Raw genomic sequence first — 18,894 nt, 5'->3', positions numbered from 1 at the left:
TTTTATCTGACAAGTAAAACCTGTTGTTGTAATGATTTTCCCGTTCGTTTTGCTGATATCTTAGAAATAGCGTCCAAAAATGAGAGGTCAATCGATTCTTGGTCTCGCTGAATAGAGAATTTTCGAAATGCAACAGTAAAGAATTTAAATTTTTATGTGAATATAATGTACATTTATATTTTTCATTTTGAAATTCAAATATAAAAAGAAGTGCTCGTTCGTTAAACCTGGCTCCCGGAAGATGGCACGGAGTGGTAAACAGGTGACCTCACGGTACCTACGCAGCAAAATAATTTTGAAAAACCGGTATATTGTATTTTTTTTTGTGTGTCTTTGGCGGAACTATTGCCCAAAGCTATTTTGCCTGATGTCGAGGACGCATTCAGACACACCTGTAAAAAATTAACGGAATGGGAAATAGAAAGAGGGCGACGCGCACGCATACTGAGAAAACAACAGTAAAAGGAGGAAGTAATCTCGATAAACACTCAAGGATTTCGAGATTCTGCGCATGAAGGTAATTTCTTATATTCGTGATTTGACAGGATAGTCTAAATATAATAGGTAACGATAGAAAAAATAAAAAAACGCTGTTTGGGGCAGTGCCGCTAACGCCAGCTCCAGGGAAAAGTATAATGCAAGTTGAATGATTCCGCCATCGAACTTTCCAGAAAATTGCGACCCCGCATTCTCGCATTCAACGTGCGCAAATATTTTCAGCACGCAATAATAACACGTAGTTGATTACATACTACAGTTTTTTTAAAAATTTGGATCTTGTCCCATTAATTCGAATCAGGTTTCAGAAATAACATTCATTTCTACAAAATAGGATTAGAGCTGTCGTGAAACATAAATAGTTTAACAATCATTTAACATGAGACGACCTTTACAGTTAAGTTGAGTTTAGTTATGTATTACTTTACAGTTATCACAAAATTAAAAATCAAATGGTAGAAAGGTTCTTCACGAATAAGAAAACGGCTGTTAGCGGATCAACAATATGGTGTTTGTTCATTGCAATTCCATTGAAATACATGATTATCACCGATTCAGTGATGAAGTAGGGCAGTCGCCATCTGTTCCTGTTTCCCTTTTTCACGGCCTGCTGTTTTTTACGGCTTGAAGGATGGCGGACCTTTTGGTCAAGGTTAACCACAGTTTTCAGGGTATTCCACCCAAGATCTTTCATCTCAGTAGATGAAACACTCCAAAATTTTGCGGAAGCAATTGTCCAGAATGAGAAACATTCAAAAATCTTTTCCCCTTGAACAGGGACTCATACCCTATGGTTAGCGTGTTGGCAGGTGCCCTCGTTCGGGATTTGGAATTACCTTGACCCATACTGAAGGTGTCATTTTGTGCTAGAAAAATCCTTTGCCTTCCTTACTAGTGTAGAAAATAAAAAGCCTAGTTTATTCTTGGCGCAAAGCAACTTAAAATCAATTATGGCCAAGCGGAAAAAGTTGGATTACTGATGCATATAACTTCCTGGAACAAGAAATAAAATTCACTCCAAGGTTCGATGACACGCGCGTGAATTTAAACAAAAGATTCGAGTTTGAATAAATCGTTCGCCTCCTGCCATTAAATAAGCCAGCCGCTACTTTGAGGATTATGACTGGACCTAGAATCTTTTTTGTGACTGCGTACCCTACACCCACTAGAATATCGATGTTAGATTGACACCGAAAAATGAAATTCGACGTCACACTTTTGCTGGTGCAATTCCTGCACACGAAAACACGGGACGGAATGCGGTGGCCCGACAGTGTGTGTAGTACTAACGTAATTTCATGCAACGAAGACATCATCCGTGAGGGTTGACATCACGACCCAATCGGCGACGAAATTATACAAAAGGATGCTGTCATTCCGCGTTCCACACGCCTCACGCGGAGTCGTGATCACCGATAAAATTTGGGCTCATTAAATCTTTTCTGAAATTGAAATCGTCCGTGCAAGTGAAAGCAAGACTCATCGATAACCTTTTCACATGCAATGTTTGAGTCCTTGCCCGTCTCCACGATGCGACATGCTTCTTCACCTATGCTATAGAAATGCGGCTATTGATGACCAAATAAGTACTCCCCAAACATAACACGCAGTAAGTCAACCAAAACGATGAAAAAAAAAAAACCACAAAAAAAACAATCAAATAATCGATTTCCCCACCAGCGACGTGAATATAATATCCGGACTCAACTGGTTTTCAACACCGAAAACCGGTTCGTTGATTATTGAACAAACCCCCCAAAAATATCGGGGTCATAAAGTTGAAGACAGGATCCTCAAAAATGATTAGAGGGATTACGACATCTTTGGAATTGGGAGAGCGGGGGGTGAATGAGTAACAATCAGCTTATAACATGAGGCGACATGCGCAAATATGCGTGATGAACTCAATGACAACTTTCTTTAAGGTTAGGCTACCTATAAAACCCACGATTGTTTGTGTTTGTTTTGTTTTTTTAGATGCAAAAGCGAAACGCTTGGGAAACCAGGTTGGCCTTATGAAGAAAGAAAAAAATATCAGAGGGAATACTTGTACCTTTTGGAAGATAAGAGCATATTTGGTCATGGCAACGAGGTCGAAAGCTACAGATTTTTTTTTTTCCCATTTCAGTTCAGTTCACCTTGGACAAGGTCGTTCAGGTAGAAATGCTAGTTAACCTTCTCCCCCCCTAGCTCAAAGAGTATATCTGCTTGTTTACTTTAGTAGATGTAGGTTTCGTTCTCTTTCTCCCTTTCTTTTTTGAGTTAAAAGCAAGGGGGACCAGGTCCCCAGGACCTAAAGAAAGAGAATAGGTATTCAAGGAAGAAGAACGAAAAAAAAAAGAATCCCAAGGCATAGTCATATTCGAGCGAGTATTCGAGCCTATTTCGATGCTGGTTATCTGCTTGTACACAAGAAAGCGCAGGGTGCGACGGATGCCGCTGCTTTCAGACTAGAATCCGCCCCTTTTTGTAAAAAAATCAAATGTTGAGAGTTAAACTTTTATGTCATCACATTTTCTTTTCACATTCACCTCCACTTCAGCCATATTTTCTTGTTTTTTATTTGGTTTGCCAATATTCGTTGAAATGGATTACTACAAATTGCCTATAGGCACTAGAATATGAATTAAACGAAATGTGAAAGCCTATTACATGAAACCGCTTACTGCGCAAGTATAAAATCGCCACACCTGTCAACATAGATTCTTTTTGTTTGTTTGCACAATTGTGGTGCGCCAGTATTTGTTTGTTTTCTACGAACGAAGGGAAAACGAAATTTCTTTTTGTCATTTCTCAACCGGTTTTTAAACGCAACCTTGTCGCATATAAATGTAAATTACACAGCGAGTTTATTTTAGGTAAAATAAAGAAAACCCAATTTCTCGTTTGGCCTTTTTGTTGAAAAACACGATAAATCACTGCTTTGATTTCTATAGTACAACTGCTGAATATGCGTTGGCTGTTTCAATATTTCAGTATTGTGTCCTGTCTAGTAGAAACAGCCAAATCGATTTCTTTTCAAAGAATCCCGATAAGCGAACAGAGGTCTGGTCTAACGTTATTCAGCTCGGCGCGCAGTATAGTTGACTATAAGTTTCGGGAATCTGTTAAGAGAACGAAACACGTGGTAGGTACACTCCAAATCCCTCGTATTGCGTGCCTTTCCTCCTGTTTTCCCATACCTTTTTGAAACGATTCCATATCACCCACCTCTAAACAAGACTTTTAAAAAACCCTCTCCTTTCTATCTATCTCTTTCTCCAGCGCACGCACTCACGTCGCGAACACATTCTACTACTGCTACTACACTTGTGTACCTTCTCCGCCGGAATCCCCACTCTCCTTGAGACACTCCTCTCCCCCCGCCTTCTCCCCTGCAGCACAACGACACACACGTCTGTACGGACTTAGGGACTGGGGAGGTTTACATGGTGCGGAACAAAGCTCCGAGACTTCATTCGACGACTAGTTCGCGCTCTCACAACACCTGGTTGGTGCTACGCACAGTTGACTGTCTTCTGTGTTGTTTTTTTCCCCAGCGTCCAGACGACACAACGTTAGCATTTTTTTTTTTTCGCCATATTTAATCCAGTTGAAAAACATCGCCAACGGTCGCTGTTTTTTTGTTTATCCTGCACACAATTTCCCTACTTTTAAAACTCAATCTTATAAAGTGTGACTGCCATTTGCTTGGAGGAACGAATATTCTAGAGAAAAATTGTTTGATACCGACATTTTGTGGCAAGGTAAGTCATTTACATTTCAGTCTTTTTCTGCGTAGTTGACTGTCTGTGCACGCCGTTTGAAATCAATGTTGCGTAAGACATGTGCTCCCCTACAAACTGCTGACATTGCAAAGAAACGGGGATGCCAGGGAAGTCAACAAATGGTTCATATCAATCAGTTGCGGTTAAAAAAATAAAACTACAGATAGTGGTAGAAAAGACCACGATATCCCCATGAAGAAAATTCGGGTAGTAGGACGTAGATTTCTTTCTCTAGAGAAATGTTCACAATAGCATTTTGTACATGCCACATTTGTTATGCCATACATTCTACTGCCCGAATAAAAACCTAACCAATAGAAATTGTTTGTGTGTGTGTGTAACTATTCAGGTTATCTTTAACTACAAGAGGAATAACGCAACCGAACCGCCATCATGCTACGCCTATTCAAGAACCCTCGAAAAGTCATGGTGCAGGTAATTAGATCTTATGTCTTTTCCGTTAGTGTACGCTGTGCTCGTCTTTCTCCATCTGCCATCATCTATTGATTGTGGGTGATACATAATGCACCCTACTTTAACGTGTTCTGGCCCCAATCGTTTTGTGCAAGCTTTGCAACTGCCAGTCTAGTACCTGAGTATCGAATAAAGACATTGGGGGGATGGGAAGCAAACAACCAAAAAAAAAAAGGAGATCAACAGGATCGAGTTTCTTTCGGTTGCTTAACCGTTACATGGGTCGTTTTCTCATTTGGTAGTTGCATTTTTTTTTTTTTTGCCATTCTATTTCCTTTTTTTCTTTTTGGCAAGATGGAACTTGTCTGTTGCGGCCGGCTGTTGCGGTACTCACGCAACAATTTTTTTTCTGGAGCCAAGTTGGATTGATCCATTTCTTTTTTAGCTGTAGAGATAATAATAGATGACATGTATCGAGCGCCACGCACAGGTTTTTCCGTCAAAACTACGGTAAAAAGAAAAGCTCGGGATTGTTTTAGATATTTTATCAACAAACAAATTGGATTGCGATTTTTTTGGTGGTACAAGTGGAAGAGAGCCAAAATGTTTGCCCACAGGTTTTGACGCGACGATATAAATAGTTTGTCATTTGTTTGTTTTTTAAGAAAAAGATTTAAATCTTTTCATAGTTTAACCGCAAGCTGCTTCGAATGCGAACTCAAAATTCAACAGGTTTGATTATTTTGTGTTGTTAAGTATTTTTCTAGTGAATTTCAAATGAGTGAGAGGTGACGGTTCGTGATCGAGTTTATGACCTTCATTTTCATTGTGTTATATGCATGAGATGGCCGACAGGAAAAATTGGAACTAGGAAAATGCAGCGGTTTTATTCGGTTTCAATGTATACTTTAAAGAAGTTTTTTTTCTCTCTCATTTACCTGTATCGAGAACGACGTATTTATCATATCCATATAGGTAGATCAAAAGAATGTCGACTCCGCACAGAAAAAACTTTCAATTGAAACAGTTCGCGATAGTCCAGGCTTCTCGTAAATTATGTCGTGAAATGATAATCATTTTTTCATTGACAAGGAGGTCGGGTAATTGATTACAGGTGGAAGGACAATGTATTGCTAGAAAAATTGTAATAACCGGTTTGCTCGAAAAATCTGCAATTAAAACGATTAGACCTAATACCCCTACCGTGAAAGGAAATAATTGGCAACAGTTGAAACAATTTGATTTCAAGGCACTCACCTTTTTGTAGTTACCGTGGCCTCATTTCAACAATGCGCTAATGCTATAACAATCGCAAAAGAAAAAACGCATAAAATTTGTTTGAGGACGTTTAATATTTTTTGCCAAATACGAAAAGTTGGTAAACATTGTTGGTACTTGTTTGCTGCTGACTAGCAGCTTTTCTTTTTACACAGGTACGCAGTGGTACCATTCACTAATCGAATGGAAAAACCCTGTGGTGCGGATGGAGTTTTTTTTTAATGCTTTTTTTTCTATCCTATTTGAGGTGGATTATATAAGCAAAAACATGTATAGAAGAAGACAAGGGGGTGTGCCCTTTTCCACCTCTATCCACCTATCTTGCTGAGAAACTGATCGCGCCTGGTACAGTCTGACACGAAAGAAATTTTTGCTCCAGGTGAAGTTTTGTCTGGTTCCCTGCATCTTTTAGCTCTAGCTCTTAGTTTCTTATCTCTTGGCTGGCGTTCGTTTTAAATTTTTTAAAGAAGAAGTTTCATGGTCCTTTTCTTTTCCTTCTATGTCTTTGGGTTTTTCACTTTTGTTTTTCTACACGCTATTTTAAAGAAACAATAGGTGAATGCAATTAATGGGCGTCCCTACTCATCGTTTCTGTTATGTTGAAGAGTAGGTATTCTCGCTCGGGATGCTTCTAAAATGATAAATGAAATATGGACGAAATCGAGAAATCGACTGGTAGTCGCATAAATAGATCAGGACTTTACCGACAATCCACTGATTTCGTTGAATGCACGAAAAATTGGCTCTTGTGTTGCGGAATAAACTGCATTCTTTGGGATTGTGACATCCCTCCTTGTTCTCAGATAACTTTTGATTCTGCGTAGCCTTGGAATAGAAATGCCGGAAGACGAGCAAAGAACAAAGTAAAAGAAATTCCTTGCCGAAAAGAAGACGAAACCAAATGGGCAGAGCATGGATCCTCTCCTGCCAGGGGTTTTCTATTACCGTCTCCTGTCGTCTCGTAGGAAAGAAAAAGGGAATCCTTTTGCCAAGTTTTCTTTTTTCTTTTTTCTTTTTCTCTCTCTCTCTCTCTCTCTCTCTGTCTCGCTGTCTCCTCTCCCTATCCGCGTCGTTTTTCGTGTTACGTCATTAGGTCTCATTTTTCGATTGCGTTGACCTCGGAATTGGCAACCTAACTATGTTTTTCTGTTTGTTTTAAACCGGAACAATTTCTGCAGTCAGGAGGATCCCATCATGGTCAAATGTGCCAAGGCGGCTTCAGAGTTGCCGAAGGCACTGTAGCCCAGCTTGTTTTCACCAACTGTAGCTTCAAATTTCGATGATGGAACGAAATGTTGTTTACTATTTAGTGTTTTATTTCAATGGCATTTAATGCGATCTGTTTCCGTTTGTTAGATGGGAGCTGCAGCTGCAGCTTCGCTGTCCTTCATGATTATGGGAATGGTGCGAGCCTGGTCCAGTCCAGGTATGCCGTCGTTGGTGGAATCCAACGCAGTTCCACTGTCTGAATCGGACGTCTCATGGATCAGTAAGTTTGACACCTGCGAGGTCGCATGAATGTAAATAACAAACTGTTTGCTAACCACAGGCAGCATACCCCCACTTGCATCTTTGGTTGGCAGCTTGATCGCTGGACCTTGCCTGACCTATATAGGCAGAAGACGGACGCTGATGTTGATTTCCATCCCATACAGCATAGGATTCTTGTTGATTGGCTTTGCAACTCATAGTTCCATGCTTTACATTGGCCGAATTCTTGATGGAGCCATGATTGGCTTTAGCGCTCCTTCTGCACAAATTTTCGTGAGTTTCTCTCTTTCTTTTCGTCAGTTACACGTGATGTGTAATGATCGATTCATTTTTTGTTGTTCTCGTTTTTTACGCATAACAGATTGGCGAATGTTCATCGCCTAGAGTCCGTGGAGCTCTAGGAGCCTTCACCGCAATTTTTCTCTCGTTGGGTATTTTGATCACCTACGTCATTGGTGCTTTCGTTCCATGGAATGTGTTGGCCTGGATCTTGAGCGCTTTTCCCGCACTGCTATTCGGTGCCATGTACATGATGCCCGAAACGCCTACTTGGCTCTTGTCGAGAAATCGCGAAGAGGAGGCCAAAAAGGCTTTGCAATTTCTCCGAGGATCGTAAGGATTACTGTACTTTATTCAATTGTAATTGTTTATTCTTAATTTCATTTTCGTGACCACATAGGCACACTGACGTAACTGGGGAATTTGAGCGCTTGAAGGCGAATATGGCGAAAGGAGCCAATTCGCAACAAATCCAGCCTAAAGACTTGCTGAAAGGATCCGTCCTCAAGCCCCTATTGCTCTCAATGGCGCTCATGTTGTTGCAGCAATTTAGCGGCATTAATTCCATAATTTATTTCACTGTCTTCATCTTCCAGAAAGCCGGTAGCACCATGGATAAGAATCTTTCCACTATTGTAAGTGGCTTGCCCTGCATTCAAAGCTGATTAAATAATAACATAAAATATTTCGTTTTAATTTGTGCGACAGATCGTCGGTATCGTCCAGCTTTTGGCCACTATTGCTTCCATGTTTTTGGTTGATAGAGCTGGCCGCCGACTTCTTCTGCTCATCTCGGGCATCGTTATGTCAATTTCTCTGGCAGCATTAGGTGCATTTTTTTACATGCTTGAGATCTACGGTTCGGATGTGCAGCAAACACTTGGATGGCTTCCACTCGCCAGTTTGCTCCTCTTCATCATCGCTTACTCTAGCGGTTACGCTAACGTCCCTTTCCTCATCATGGGCGAACTGTTCCCCGCCAAATTCAGGTACAACACAGATTTTTTAAGGGCTAATTAAAAAAAAAAACTTAACGCTTACATTTTTGTTTATTTTGCTTTCCAGGAGTATTTTAGGATCTCTTGCATCTTGTTTCAATTTGCTCTGCACTTTTACAATCGTCCGGAGCTTCAGCGATATGAACAAGACGATGGGCGAGTATGGAACCTTCTGGTTTTACATGTGTTGGTGCGTCGCGGGAGTCTTCTTTGTTTATTTCTTCCTTCCCGAGACCAAGGGTAAATCGTTGGACGATATCGAGCGTATGTTCGCCAACAAGAAGAAGCAGCAGCTGTACGCGGCGAGTGCCGAAACGACGATTGGCACAGCAGTTGACAAGAATGATGTGTTTACTGTCGAAACCATTCCCCGTGCGCACGTCGATGAAAGACTGTCACAATCGCATTCAAATGACGGATATGATTTAGACAGTGACGAAGAAGATAACGGAGAAGTGGTGGCCACTCCACTTTAAATGAATGATTTCAACAATAATGATCGAAGCCGTCCTGGCCAAATGATTTTATCAAGATGGATTTTGTATATTTTTAAATCGTCAACGAGAGTGTATTTTTTTAAATTACCGTTGACGGATGTTTCGAATGCACGTATTGTCGCCCAATGGTGCATATGTTTTTGGGTTGCTAAACATCTGTTTGGCAGCATGAAAACGAACAATGGGAACAACTTTCCTTTCACCAGTTACTTTAGAATGGTGTAAATGCTAGAACAATGTTACTGAAAATGTCCAACTGTAGCCATAGTTTAACCTCATAAGTTTGAACATTAGTAATTATGTACATAGTATAAATGCCAATTTTCTTGAATTATATCAAGAAACTGTAATTAAATACAAATAAGTACAAAATTTATAACTATTTGTTTATTGGAGCCTGGAGAGTTTAATGAAGACAAACTATGCATTTTACAACAGATCGCTGAAGGGATACTAGTGGGCAGCTTTAGCAGCTTGGGCTGGAGCTTTGCTTGGCTTAACCATGTTGTACAGAACAATGGCACCAATAAATCCATAGGTGGCCAGGGCAACCTGTGTTCACAAATAAAAATGTAATTCACATTTAAATAATGGCTGGAAAGGCAGTTGGTATGCGAATGGTGATGACTAAACAATTATTATAACTGATTCATCTATCTTTAGTCCCCAATCAACAATGCAACAGTATGTTTGCAAAAACTCAAACCCGCACACACAAAGAGTAAGGCACAGTCATCTCACACAACAATTTGTGCTAAAGTACATGAAACTACAGACGGGCAAGGTAAATCATCGACTTACATTCGCTCGGCCTCGAATGGTGGTGGAATTAAAATATTTGGCCATTCCAGAGAACTGACTTTCAGCAGCGTGATCACCAGCCATTTTAGATTATTTACCTATAAGCACAACGACATTGGAATTATTTCATAGATAACAATACAAATGTTATTTTTACGATACTTTTTGCGGCGAAATGGAGTCCACGCAAGGCAATGAAAGACGTACCTGGAAACAGACGAAGACGAACGGTGGCGATAACGAGAAGTTGAGAGCGACAAGACGCTGCCAGATGACCGAATTTGTCCTTATGTATGCGGCAACGGTGTGGGAATAAATCTATGTCGTCTGGTTTTCAGGCTTAAAAACACGTGCGTTTCAAACCTCGAGTGAGCTTGGATTACTATTAAGAAAATTTAACTGTATTAGTCCGTGAAACATAATTTGTCGTTATGGCTATCGTGGAAGGAGATTTTCCACGTGGCGCAAAGGCCAAAGACGAAAAGAGGGAACATCATGGACATGAAAAAAAGAGGAAAATCGAAAACTTGTTCAAGGTAAAGCAAACATAGTGATATCCAATACTTCATAGGCTTGGTACTCCTAAAATATCTATTTCACTGACATTATTTTGTGCTATGAATGTTTTCAATCAGGGTGCTCCCTCCAAAAAAGTCAACAAGAGAAGATTAAACCTGAAAAAAAAGCAGTCGAGAATAAAAAAGGAAAGACAGGAACTTCAATCATTGACCACCAAGGAGAAAAAAGTTATTGAGAAAGAAAAAACAATGCTTGAATCTATTGAACCTTTGACATTTAAAGTAAGTACCTTTTGTATTGTCATTGAATGTTAAAATACTAATCTGTATGAGTTAGATGCTTGCTGAAGGAATGCAGCTCTTGAGTAGGGTACAAGAAGTCAGAGAAATGGATGTGCTTTTGAGTCTTCCGGGGAGGATTCAGGCTGTTGTCCCAATTACAAATATCTCTACGCCATACACTAATTTGCTCAACATGCTGGCGCAAGGTGAAGATGTTGAAGCAAAAGGTTTGAAAGAAATCTTAGTGGAAGGGGAGCTTTTTCCTTGCAGTATTAAGGAAGTCACCAATGATGGATCATTCAAAGTGACAGCATCTCTAAATCCTGCTGATGTCAATAGTGAGATTCCATCAACAGCCCTCTGCAAAGGAATGGTATCCCAAAATGTGCTTTGCAGCCATGAGATCTTAGCATAACCCTTCCTTTTTTCTCTTATTAGAAAATAACTGCTGCTGTACAAAGTGTGGAAGACCACGGATACGTCATGGATCTGGGCATATCGAATGCTCGCAGCTTTTTACCCAAAGTACCCGATCAAGACTATGCTGTCGGACAAATCATATCAACCTGTGTGACTGGCTGCCAAATTGATGGCCATGTAGCAACTCTGACGCTTTCGACAGTAGATTCAATCAAGTTCAAGCAAAACGTGGAACTTAATCTTTCCACTCTTATCCCAGCGACAAAACTTAACGTGACTGTGAACAAGGTAATTTTTACATTTCAAGCGTTCAATGACAATAGCACTATGTTTGCTTTAATGTTATAGGTGCTACCGCAAGGGTTGGTAGTTACGCTCGGCAATTTGGTGGGCTATGTTCATAAAGATCACCTTGTTAATACAAATGACAACGTATCATCTTATGAAAAGAGTTCCAACTATACCGCTGTCATTTTGTATACACTGCCATTGATCAATGCAGTTTATCTCAGCCTAAAATCATCGCTCGTCAAGCCTATCAAGGAAAAAAATGAAAAAGAAATCATAGCTCCTGGACAGTTCTTTGATGCCATGATTATCGAATCGACTGCAGTAGGACTTTTCATTCAACTAAACAAGACAGCCAAAGGCTTTGTCCCACTACGGCATCTCAGTGATAATCAAGACATCTTTGAAGATACTAGAGCCCTGTTCCCGATCAAGTCCCGTAAGCGCTGCCGCGTGCTTAATCATGCATCTCTGGATGATATTTACATCTGTACCATGAAAAAGTATATTTGATTTTTTTACCCAATATCTACCGAAATTATGAAGTTCTAATTATCTTGAATTTGTAGGTCGCTATTGAATCAAAAAGCCTTACGATATGAAGATTTCACCGTCGGTGAAGTGCTGGAAGCTAAAATAGATTCGGTTTCGCCGGCTGGTGTATCAGTCGATTTGGGCATTAACCTGAAAGGCTTCATTCCCAAATTGCACTGGGCGGATGACCCAAGACTTAAGAAGCCTGAACTGAGATTCCGTGTGGGGAATGCTATCACCTGTCGTGTTCTCAAGGTAATGATCGACCGAAAAAACATCCATTTGACGTGCAAGAAATCGCTGCTCGACGAAACAGTTGTTGCCTACACCCATCCGAGCCAGTTGAACAAAAATCTTGGTTTGAAAGGGACTGTCGTCATGATAGAGAATAATGGTGTTCTCGTTTCCTTCTTCGGTGACCTCACCGGATACATGCCACGAAACAGGCTATTGAAGAAAGGAATTTCCGACATTAGTCGTTATTTCTACGTTGGGCAGGTGATTGATTGTGTGGTTGAGGATATTCACGAAAACGGAAAAGTTACACTGACTCTCGCCAAGTCAGACTCAGAGGAAGCGGTTAAACGTACGGCTCAACCTGTTTCGAACTTGGGAACTATTGTAACTTGCAAAGTCGAGCGCATTTTTGACGCTACCGAAGGCGGCAGCAGTGGACTAGAAGTATGTATATTTTATGACGTGGCACTGGGAAAACTCTGATTATGTTTGTATTTTCCTACAGGTGTCGATTCCATCGTTGAAAAGTACAGGTTTTATTCCGGTTGGGCATCTGTCAGATTTCGCTAAATTTGCACCCCACCTGCTTCACTGCTATCGTCCAGGCCAGATCATTGACGAGGCTGTCATTTGGGTATCTTCGAAACTTCAAACGGTCTTAACTCTAAAGCCCATCATCGTGAATTTCATCAAAGAAAATCGCTTTCCCGAATCCATCGACGAAATCGGAATGGTCTCGGTCTTTCGTTGCGTTGCTGCAAGAAAAAGTCCATTTGGCATTTTTGCGTCGCTTCTTTGTCCACCCAACAAGTTTGAAGTTCTATTTCCATGTAGCCAAATTCCTCCAGAGCTGCATTCCCTTTCGGAGAAGGATGTTCAGCACCTAACTATGGAAGGCCAAGTTATTAAGGTCGACAAGGAAGAGAAAAAGATATCTCTAAGTGCATTGAATACCAGTGTCCTGCAAAGTGATGCTCGTGTCTTGGAAGCCTTTCTCCGGGAACGCGAAAGAATTAGGGCCCACTTAATGGAGAGCTCAGACGACGGTTTGAAAAATCTAGCAAACATGAAAGTTGGTGACGTGGTTATAGGAAAATTGCTAACAGATTTCAACCCATCCGCCGATTTGGAATTTGAATTACCTAACGGGCTTAAAGCAATCGTTCCTGCTTATCATCATGCCAAAAAGGCTTCCAAGGCAAACGACTTGATCGTCGGTTCTGTTTTATACTGCGACCTGATTCTCCGAGTTGTCTACGTCACAACGAAAGATGACGTCATAAAACGCATTACCGGCATAAGCAAATTGGAGCCCAGGGGCAACAAGCAAAAAGGCAAAATTCTTTTTAATACGGACTACTTCAGTTTGGTGTCACTCGTTGATGGGAAAAACAAAGACATCGCTTTCACTTCCAATATTAGGAGCATTAATGAAACTACTGCCCCATTACCTGCCCCCTTCAAAGTTGGGGTCGACGTCGATGTAGCTATTGACTCTGACACGGAACTTGGCAAAATTGCTACGTACCACAAGACGCCCCAAAGTTGGGAAGCAGTTAATCGTTCTCGCAACAAGCGCGCATCTTCATCGGATAATGGTCCAAAGAAAAAGAAGGCAAAGAAAGAAAATGTAGCGAAAACTAATGGAAAGGAGTCGAAGGAAAATATTGACCCCCCAACTGAAGTCAAAACGAAAAAGACTCAAAACAAGCAAAAACAATTATCCGAATTAAATGGCACAAAGGAGACTGAAAAATCAAGCTTATTAGAAACCGATAAATCTGCCGCTAAAAAGAAAACTAAAGGCAAGAAAAATCTTACAGAGCAGAAGGAAACGACCTCAGAGACTTGCACGAATGGAGAATTAAAAGATGCTTCTTCGTCGGCTAATAAGACGGAAGCAAAGAAGAAGACAGCAGAGAAAAAGAAAAAAGCTCAAGACGTGCCCGCGAAGAAAGGAACGCCAGTTCCAAAGGGAAAAAGAAGCACGTCTGAAAACAAAGACGAAACAAAGACGTGCCCAGAAGATCAAAAGGATCTTTCTCCATCCAAGAAAAGAAGAACGGAAGCGATTGCCGAGAGCACCACGAAGCAGCCGCGGAAATTCGATCCTCTAGCATTACCGCGATTATCGATCGCTTCGGCATTCAAGTGGGATGATGATATGACTACTCTGCCACTTTCAACAACTTCACAGGTTGCCGACAGTTCAGATTCGGAAGATGAAGATGCGGAAAAAGAGAAAGCGGTGGTTAAAGATCGGCGTGAAAGAGCACGTGAAAAGCTGGAAGAAGCCAAAAAAGAGGAGGCCAAATTATCGCAGATTGAAGAAGAATTGAACAACCCTGAACGAGCGCCCGTGACCACGGACGACTTTGACCGCATGGTTCTCTCCTCGCCAAACAGTTCCATTCTTTGGGTCCAGTACATGGCATTCCACTTGGAGAACGCCGAAATTGAAAAGGCGCGGACAGTGGCTCAAAGGGCGCTCAAGATCATGAGCTTCCGAGAAGAACAAGAAAAATTCAACGTTTGGATAGCTTGGCTTAATTTAGAGCACATGTACGGCACGACCGAAGGCTACGAGTCCACTTTTCAGGTAACTATCGTCGTAAATTAAACCAAGGCATTGGCTATGGTCGTGTTGTGCATAATATAATAATGAGCAACGTGCTTGTTGCCTTGTCGCCCACAGGAAGCGATCCGCTATAACGAGCCTTTCAAAGTGTACCGTCAGATGGCTTTGAATTTCGAACAAAGCGGCAAGTTTGACGAGGCTGAGGCTCTCTACACCACAATGCTAAAAAAATACAAGCAGGACAAGTCTGTGTGGATGAATGCATGCCTTTTCTACGTCAGAAATTCAAAATTGGACACGGCGCGCGGTGTTTTCCAGAGGGCATTGACGATCCTCAACAAAAAAGAACGTAAGTACATTTTTAAGTCATACAATCCGTTCAACCCGTCCGCAGTTTGAGGCCCCCGCAACGTTTTTCGTTTCATGGCCGTTGATAAACGGAGTGACTTGTTGTTCTTCTTCTTCCTCCTCCTTATTCCTCATTCCGTAACCACTCCCATCCCACCTTTAAGTTCGCCGCACGTTGTGCGTCTCTAGTTAATGTTGTGCTCCCCCCTTTGTCTTATTCTGATGGCTTATCTTAGCGCCTTGTTCTAAAAATGTTTAAGTAGTAAAGATGAGCGTTTTATACTAACTGGGTTAATTGTCGTACTCTGGTTTGAATGTCCAAAAAAGCGCATCTCTCGTGTCATATTTCATTTGAGTGTCACGTCTTCACGTCCCCGTTTTAATTTCCATTGCATTTCTGGTTGGTTTTTTTTTTTTTTCCGTTTTTAGACATAGACTTGATCAGCCGGTTTGGTCAACTGGAGATGAAATTTGGTCAATTAGGCCGGGGCAAAACGCTCTTTGACACTTTGCTGATGTCTTACCCGAAGAGGACGGATCTCTGGTTGGTTTACATCGATACGCTCACCAAAGTTGGCGATGTAGAAAGTGCACGGTAAGAAATTTTTGACATTATTAAGACACTTTTGTTTGGCTCTTTGTTATCCCTCTCGCTGTCTTCTTTTCTCAAAACGTAAAAAACCACCCACGGCCTCGTTGCGATGATGAGAAAAACTTGCGTAGGCGAACCGCGTTTAAAAGGAAAGAAAAAGAAAGAGTCGTTCCCCACGCCGCCGTGTATTTATACGCTTTATGATTGATATTCCCGAACAATAACTTACAATCCCTCCGCAACCCATTTTCGTTTCTTCCAAGTTCCATTTTGTTTTTTTATTATTTCATACGCTTGTCCCTCTCTTTTTATGTTTTTAAGTTTTTCTCCATCTCTGCCCGCCCTTTTCTTTTAATATTTCTGTTTTCGTTTCATTCTCATTCTCGTTCTCAACTTATTATGTATTGAGGTAAAGAGGATTTGTGTTGTCCGGCCCTCGGAAAGAGAGTCTCTTAAAAGTGTTTGTAGTTGGTAGGATAGCGAGAGATTCTTTATTCTTGTTTGTTTGGTGCGTCTCATACGAGATAGATGGACAGAGAGAGAGAGAGAGAGTTGTTCGCCCTGTTTTACAGGTTGCTATTGGCGTCATGTCTTGCCTCATTCCACTCATAAATGAAGGGGAATTTTTAAATCTTAAACAAACAAGATTGCCTACCCGAATCAATCCCGAATTCTCCATGGCCTTAGTCAGAGACAGCCATTGAAAAAGAGTCGGCCCATGTGGCTCTTTCAAAGATACACGTTGATATATCTATCGTAATTTGTTTCACCTATTGTCCCGGCATGCGAATGAAGGGTAGGATATCAAAAACAATTTATTTGACTGGCCAGTTCTGGTTGATTGAAGTTTGTAACCCAGATTACGAAACTGGTGTTCGGTTCAGCGTTACTGTATCGTTATTATTTTTAACTACTACCTTCCACAACCCGAACGTGCTCCGTTTTTTTTTTTGTAGTTGTCCTCTTCTCTTTGACCGAAGCGCTCCCAATTCTGTATTGCGCCATGTCCAGGTCGCCGGCCGGCACTTCGTCTTCATTAATTTTTTTTCAAAACAATTTTGTTTTTTTCTTTCTTTTCTTAGCTCATTTTTTTTCCCCCCTTCCCCGATAATTCAAACTCGTGACATGTTCATTTTCCAGACTGGGTTCTCCGCTTCCGTCGTCATTTGGCAGAAGGGAATAAAAAAAAAAACGAGTGATTATGATTTCACGCAAAGGTCCAAAAACGACTCCCACAACTAGGGACTTTTTCCTTTTCCTTCTGTTTGTCTGCGTTATCACACGGGAAGATTCATGATTTTGTTTTCCTTTTTTTTTTTGGCCTTATCTTTTGCTTTGACTGCGTGCGTAATTAATTCTTCTTCGTCTTCTTTTGTTGTTGTTGATGTGGATGCGCGGCGTGGTGGGTGTACTTTTCTTCCCAACTAATTACGCTTGATTGTGCAATTTGTAGGCAAGTGCTCGAACGCTGCATCACTCTGCAGCTACCTGCCAAAAAGATGAAGACAATCTTCCAAAAGTTTCTCGAGTTTGAAACGCATCACGGTGACGAAGATAGGCAGGGCTATGTCCGCAAGAAGGCGCTCGACTACGTTGAATCGAAAACCGATGTCGCCGACGAATGAGTGGAAAGTGTTTCTCTGCAACATCGGAAACACTGCGCATCTTCTTCATCTTGGTCGTCATCGTCGTCTCATTTGCTGACGTGTGGGTTTGTTTTTGTTCTTTTATTACCTCCTACATTCTATCACCATAAACCGAGCCTCTGTTTATTTTTTTGGTGGGGAGGGTTTACATGACTTCAAGGCGATTCGCCAATAAAAACATTGAGCGGTCTGATCAACAGCCAAAAACTCGGGAATGAATGATATCGTGCATTTCACTTTTAGTCTTTTAAAAAAACAAACAATTTCTGTTTTTACTTTCATGATCGAATCGCCTACGACAGGTTGTTTTTTTCCCACCTGTCTGTGATGTATTTGATTTTGACGGTTGGTGAACAAGAACAAAAACGAAATGCCATCGTTAGCCTATGGCTTCTGACGAGCCCATTCGTCTTGCCATAGTTTTTTTTTTTTTTTCAAATGGGAAACTTCACGATGCAATCACGTCGTCTTTATTATTAGTCAGACACATTTGAGAAAATGGGGAAGCGAAAAAGAAACGAAAATCTTCCTCTTTTTTGATTGCCTAATATCATCGATCCATCATTGGCGTTTGCGTGAGTCAGGGTGATCTGCGTGCTGCAGCTGGGAGAGAGTGATGAACACCCGCGAGCGGCGCTCCTCATTCGCTATGCTATTTTATTTTTTTGTTTTCGAATCTGAAATGCGCGCTGTAGTGTAACAGGGACGGAATCATCGGGTGAATCTTGCCGGCATCAAATATTTTTATTGTGCCGTAAGGATAAAGAGAGAGTTGCTGACTGTTAGTCCAATTCTTTCGCTCTGTGTCAGTAGCGTGCGCAACGTAAAAGAGAGAGAAGAGTGGAATGCCCTCATATTTATGCCGACACTATCGGATCATCAAAAAGGCTGGTCAAAGTATCTGTTTGAGAGTTCTCAATCGGGTCGTAGAGGCACTCGCCCGATTGTCTATTGCATACATCAGACACCTTGGCGCGCGGCCCCTCACTCGCCTCGTCATACAGAGGGGAGAGAGAAAAGTTGAAAAGGAGGAAGTGTAATGCCTCCAGGTGTGTGTCAGTAGATTTTCGGGTTACGGATTGTGTGTGTGTGTGTGTATGTGTATCTCCTTTGGCTTTAGAAGTCTTTGAAAACATTAGAGAGTGAGCTACCACCTCTTTTCATCTTGCAAGATGTTTCTCTTCTTGTTTTGGGTTCTCCTCTTTTAGTTTATCTCTATTTTTGTTAAAAGCGATGGGGTCGAATGCCTCATAGACCCCCTCTTCTATCCATCTAGTAGAACCTTCTTCCTTGTCTAGTCCATACTTTCCCGTCTTGTCCATTCCGCCAATACTTTATTTCGTTTCTCTTTTTAAAAAAAACAACGTGCGAACGTGAAAAAGACGAAATTCAACAGGGTCAAGTATGTGGCTGTTGAACCACGTCCTC

The 18,894-nt window shown here is 41.3% G+C and overlaps 2 protein-coding genes and 1 long non-coding RNA gene across 3 annotated transcripts; 2 read left to right on the top strand and 1 right to left on the bottom strand.

The window, feature by feature from the left end:
* The first annotated feature begins 3,780 nt into the window (after positions 1–3,780).
* On the top strand, positions 3,781–9,598 carry LOC116917500 (facilitated trehalose transporter Tret1-2 homolog). Its single transcript, XM_032922991.2, has 9 exons — positions 3,781–3,988; positions 4,091–4,244; positions 4,615–4,700; positions 7,314–7,446; positions 7,507–7,721; positions 7,810–8,060; positions 8,128–8,362; positions 8,436–8,716; positions 8,793–9,598. Exons 3-9 carry the CDS (start codon positions 4,659–4,661, stop codon positions 9,199–9,201), a joined length of 1,566 nt encoding a protein of 521 aa, XP_032778882.2. The 5' UTR covers positions 3,781–3,988; positions 4,091–4,244; positions 4,615–4,658; the 3' UTR covers positions 9,202–9,598.
* LOC116917522 lies at positions 4,128–7,318 on the bottom strand. The gene is made up of 2 exons (XR_006643114.1): positions 5,618–7,318; positions 4,128–5,546 (listed from the first exon to the last, which is right to left on the bottom strand). It is a non-coding gene; the product is annotated as an uncharacterized LOC116917522 (long non-coding RNA).
* A 741-nt stretch (positions 9,599–10,339) lies between the features above and the next one.
* On the top strand, positions 10,340–17,685 carry LOC116917491 (protein RRP5 homolog). Its single transcript, XM_032922958.2, has 10 exons — positions 10,340–10,559; positions 10,659–10,823; positions 10,879–11,196; positions 11,262–11,531; positions 11,592–12,034; positions 12,101–12,746; positions 12,808–14,901; positions 14,998–15,229; positions 15,658–15,823; positions 17,274–17,685. The coding sequence occupies exons 1-10, from the start codon at positions 10,455–10,457 to the stop codon at positions 17,443–17,445; spliced, it is 4,611 nt and encodes a 1,536-aa protein (XP_032778849.2). The 5' UTR covers positions 10,340–10,454; the 3' UTR covers positions 17,446–17,685.
* The last annotated feature ends 1,209 nt before the right edge of the window (positions 17,686–18,894 follow it).

This window comes from Daphnia magna, linkage group LG2 (genome assembly GCF_020631705.1).
Source record: "Daphnia magna isolate NIES linkage group LG2, ASM2063170v1.1, whole genome shotgun sequence".
Classification (NCBI taxonomy): domain Eukaryota; kingdom Metazoa; phylum Arthropoda; class Branchiopoda; order Diplostraca; family Daphniidae; genus Daphnia; species Daphnia magna.
The sequence above is the reverse complement of the archived record's forward strand: the minus strand, read 5'-3'. Positions and strand labels throughout refer to the sequence as shown.

What these genes read in the sequence shown, in the direction of transcription:
- LOC116917500 (XM_032922991.2), top strand. Translation starts at nt 4,659, where the DNA reads ATGCTACGCCTATTCAAGAACCCTCGAAAAGTCATGGTGCAG. An exon ending in CTCCTTCTGCACAAATTTTC is followed by an intron (nt 7,722 to 7,809) that starts GTGAGTTTCTCT and finishes TACGCATAACAG; the next exon opens with ATTGGCGAATGTTCATCGCC. An exon ending in CTGTTCCCCGCCAAATTCAG is followed by an intron (nt 8,717 to 8,792) that starts GTACAACACAGA and finishes TTTGCTTTCCAG; the next exon opens with GAGTATTTTAGGATCTCTTG.
- LOC116917491 (XM_032922958.2), top strand. Translation starts at nt 10,455, where the DNA reads ATGGCTATCGTGGAAGGAGATTTTCCACGTGGCGCAAAGGCCAAAGAC. An exon ending in CAGCCCTCTGCAAAGGAATG is followed by an intron (nt 11,197 to 11,261) that starts GTATCCCAAAAT and finishes TTCTCTTATTAG; the next exon opens with AAAATAACTGCTGCTGTACA. An exon ending in TACATCTGTACCATGAAAAA is followed by an intron (nt 12,035 to 12,100) that starts GTATATTTGATT and finishes TTGAATTTGTAG; the next exon opens with GTCGCTATTGAATCAAAAAG.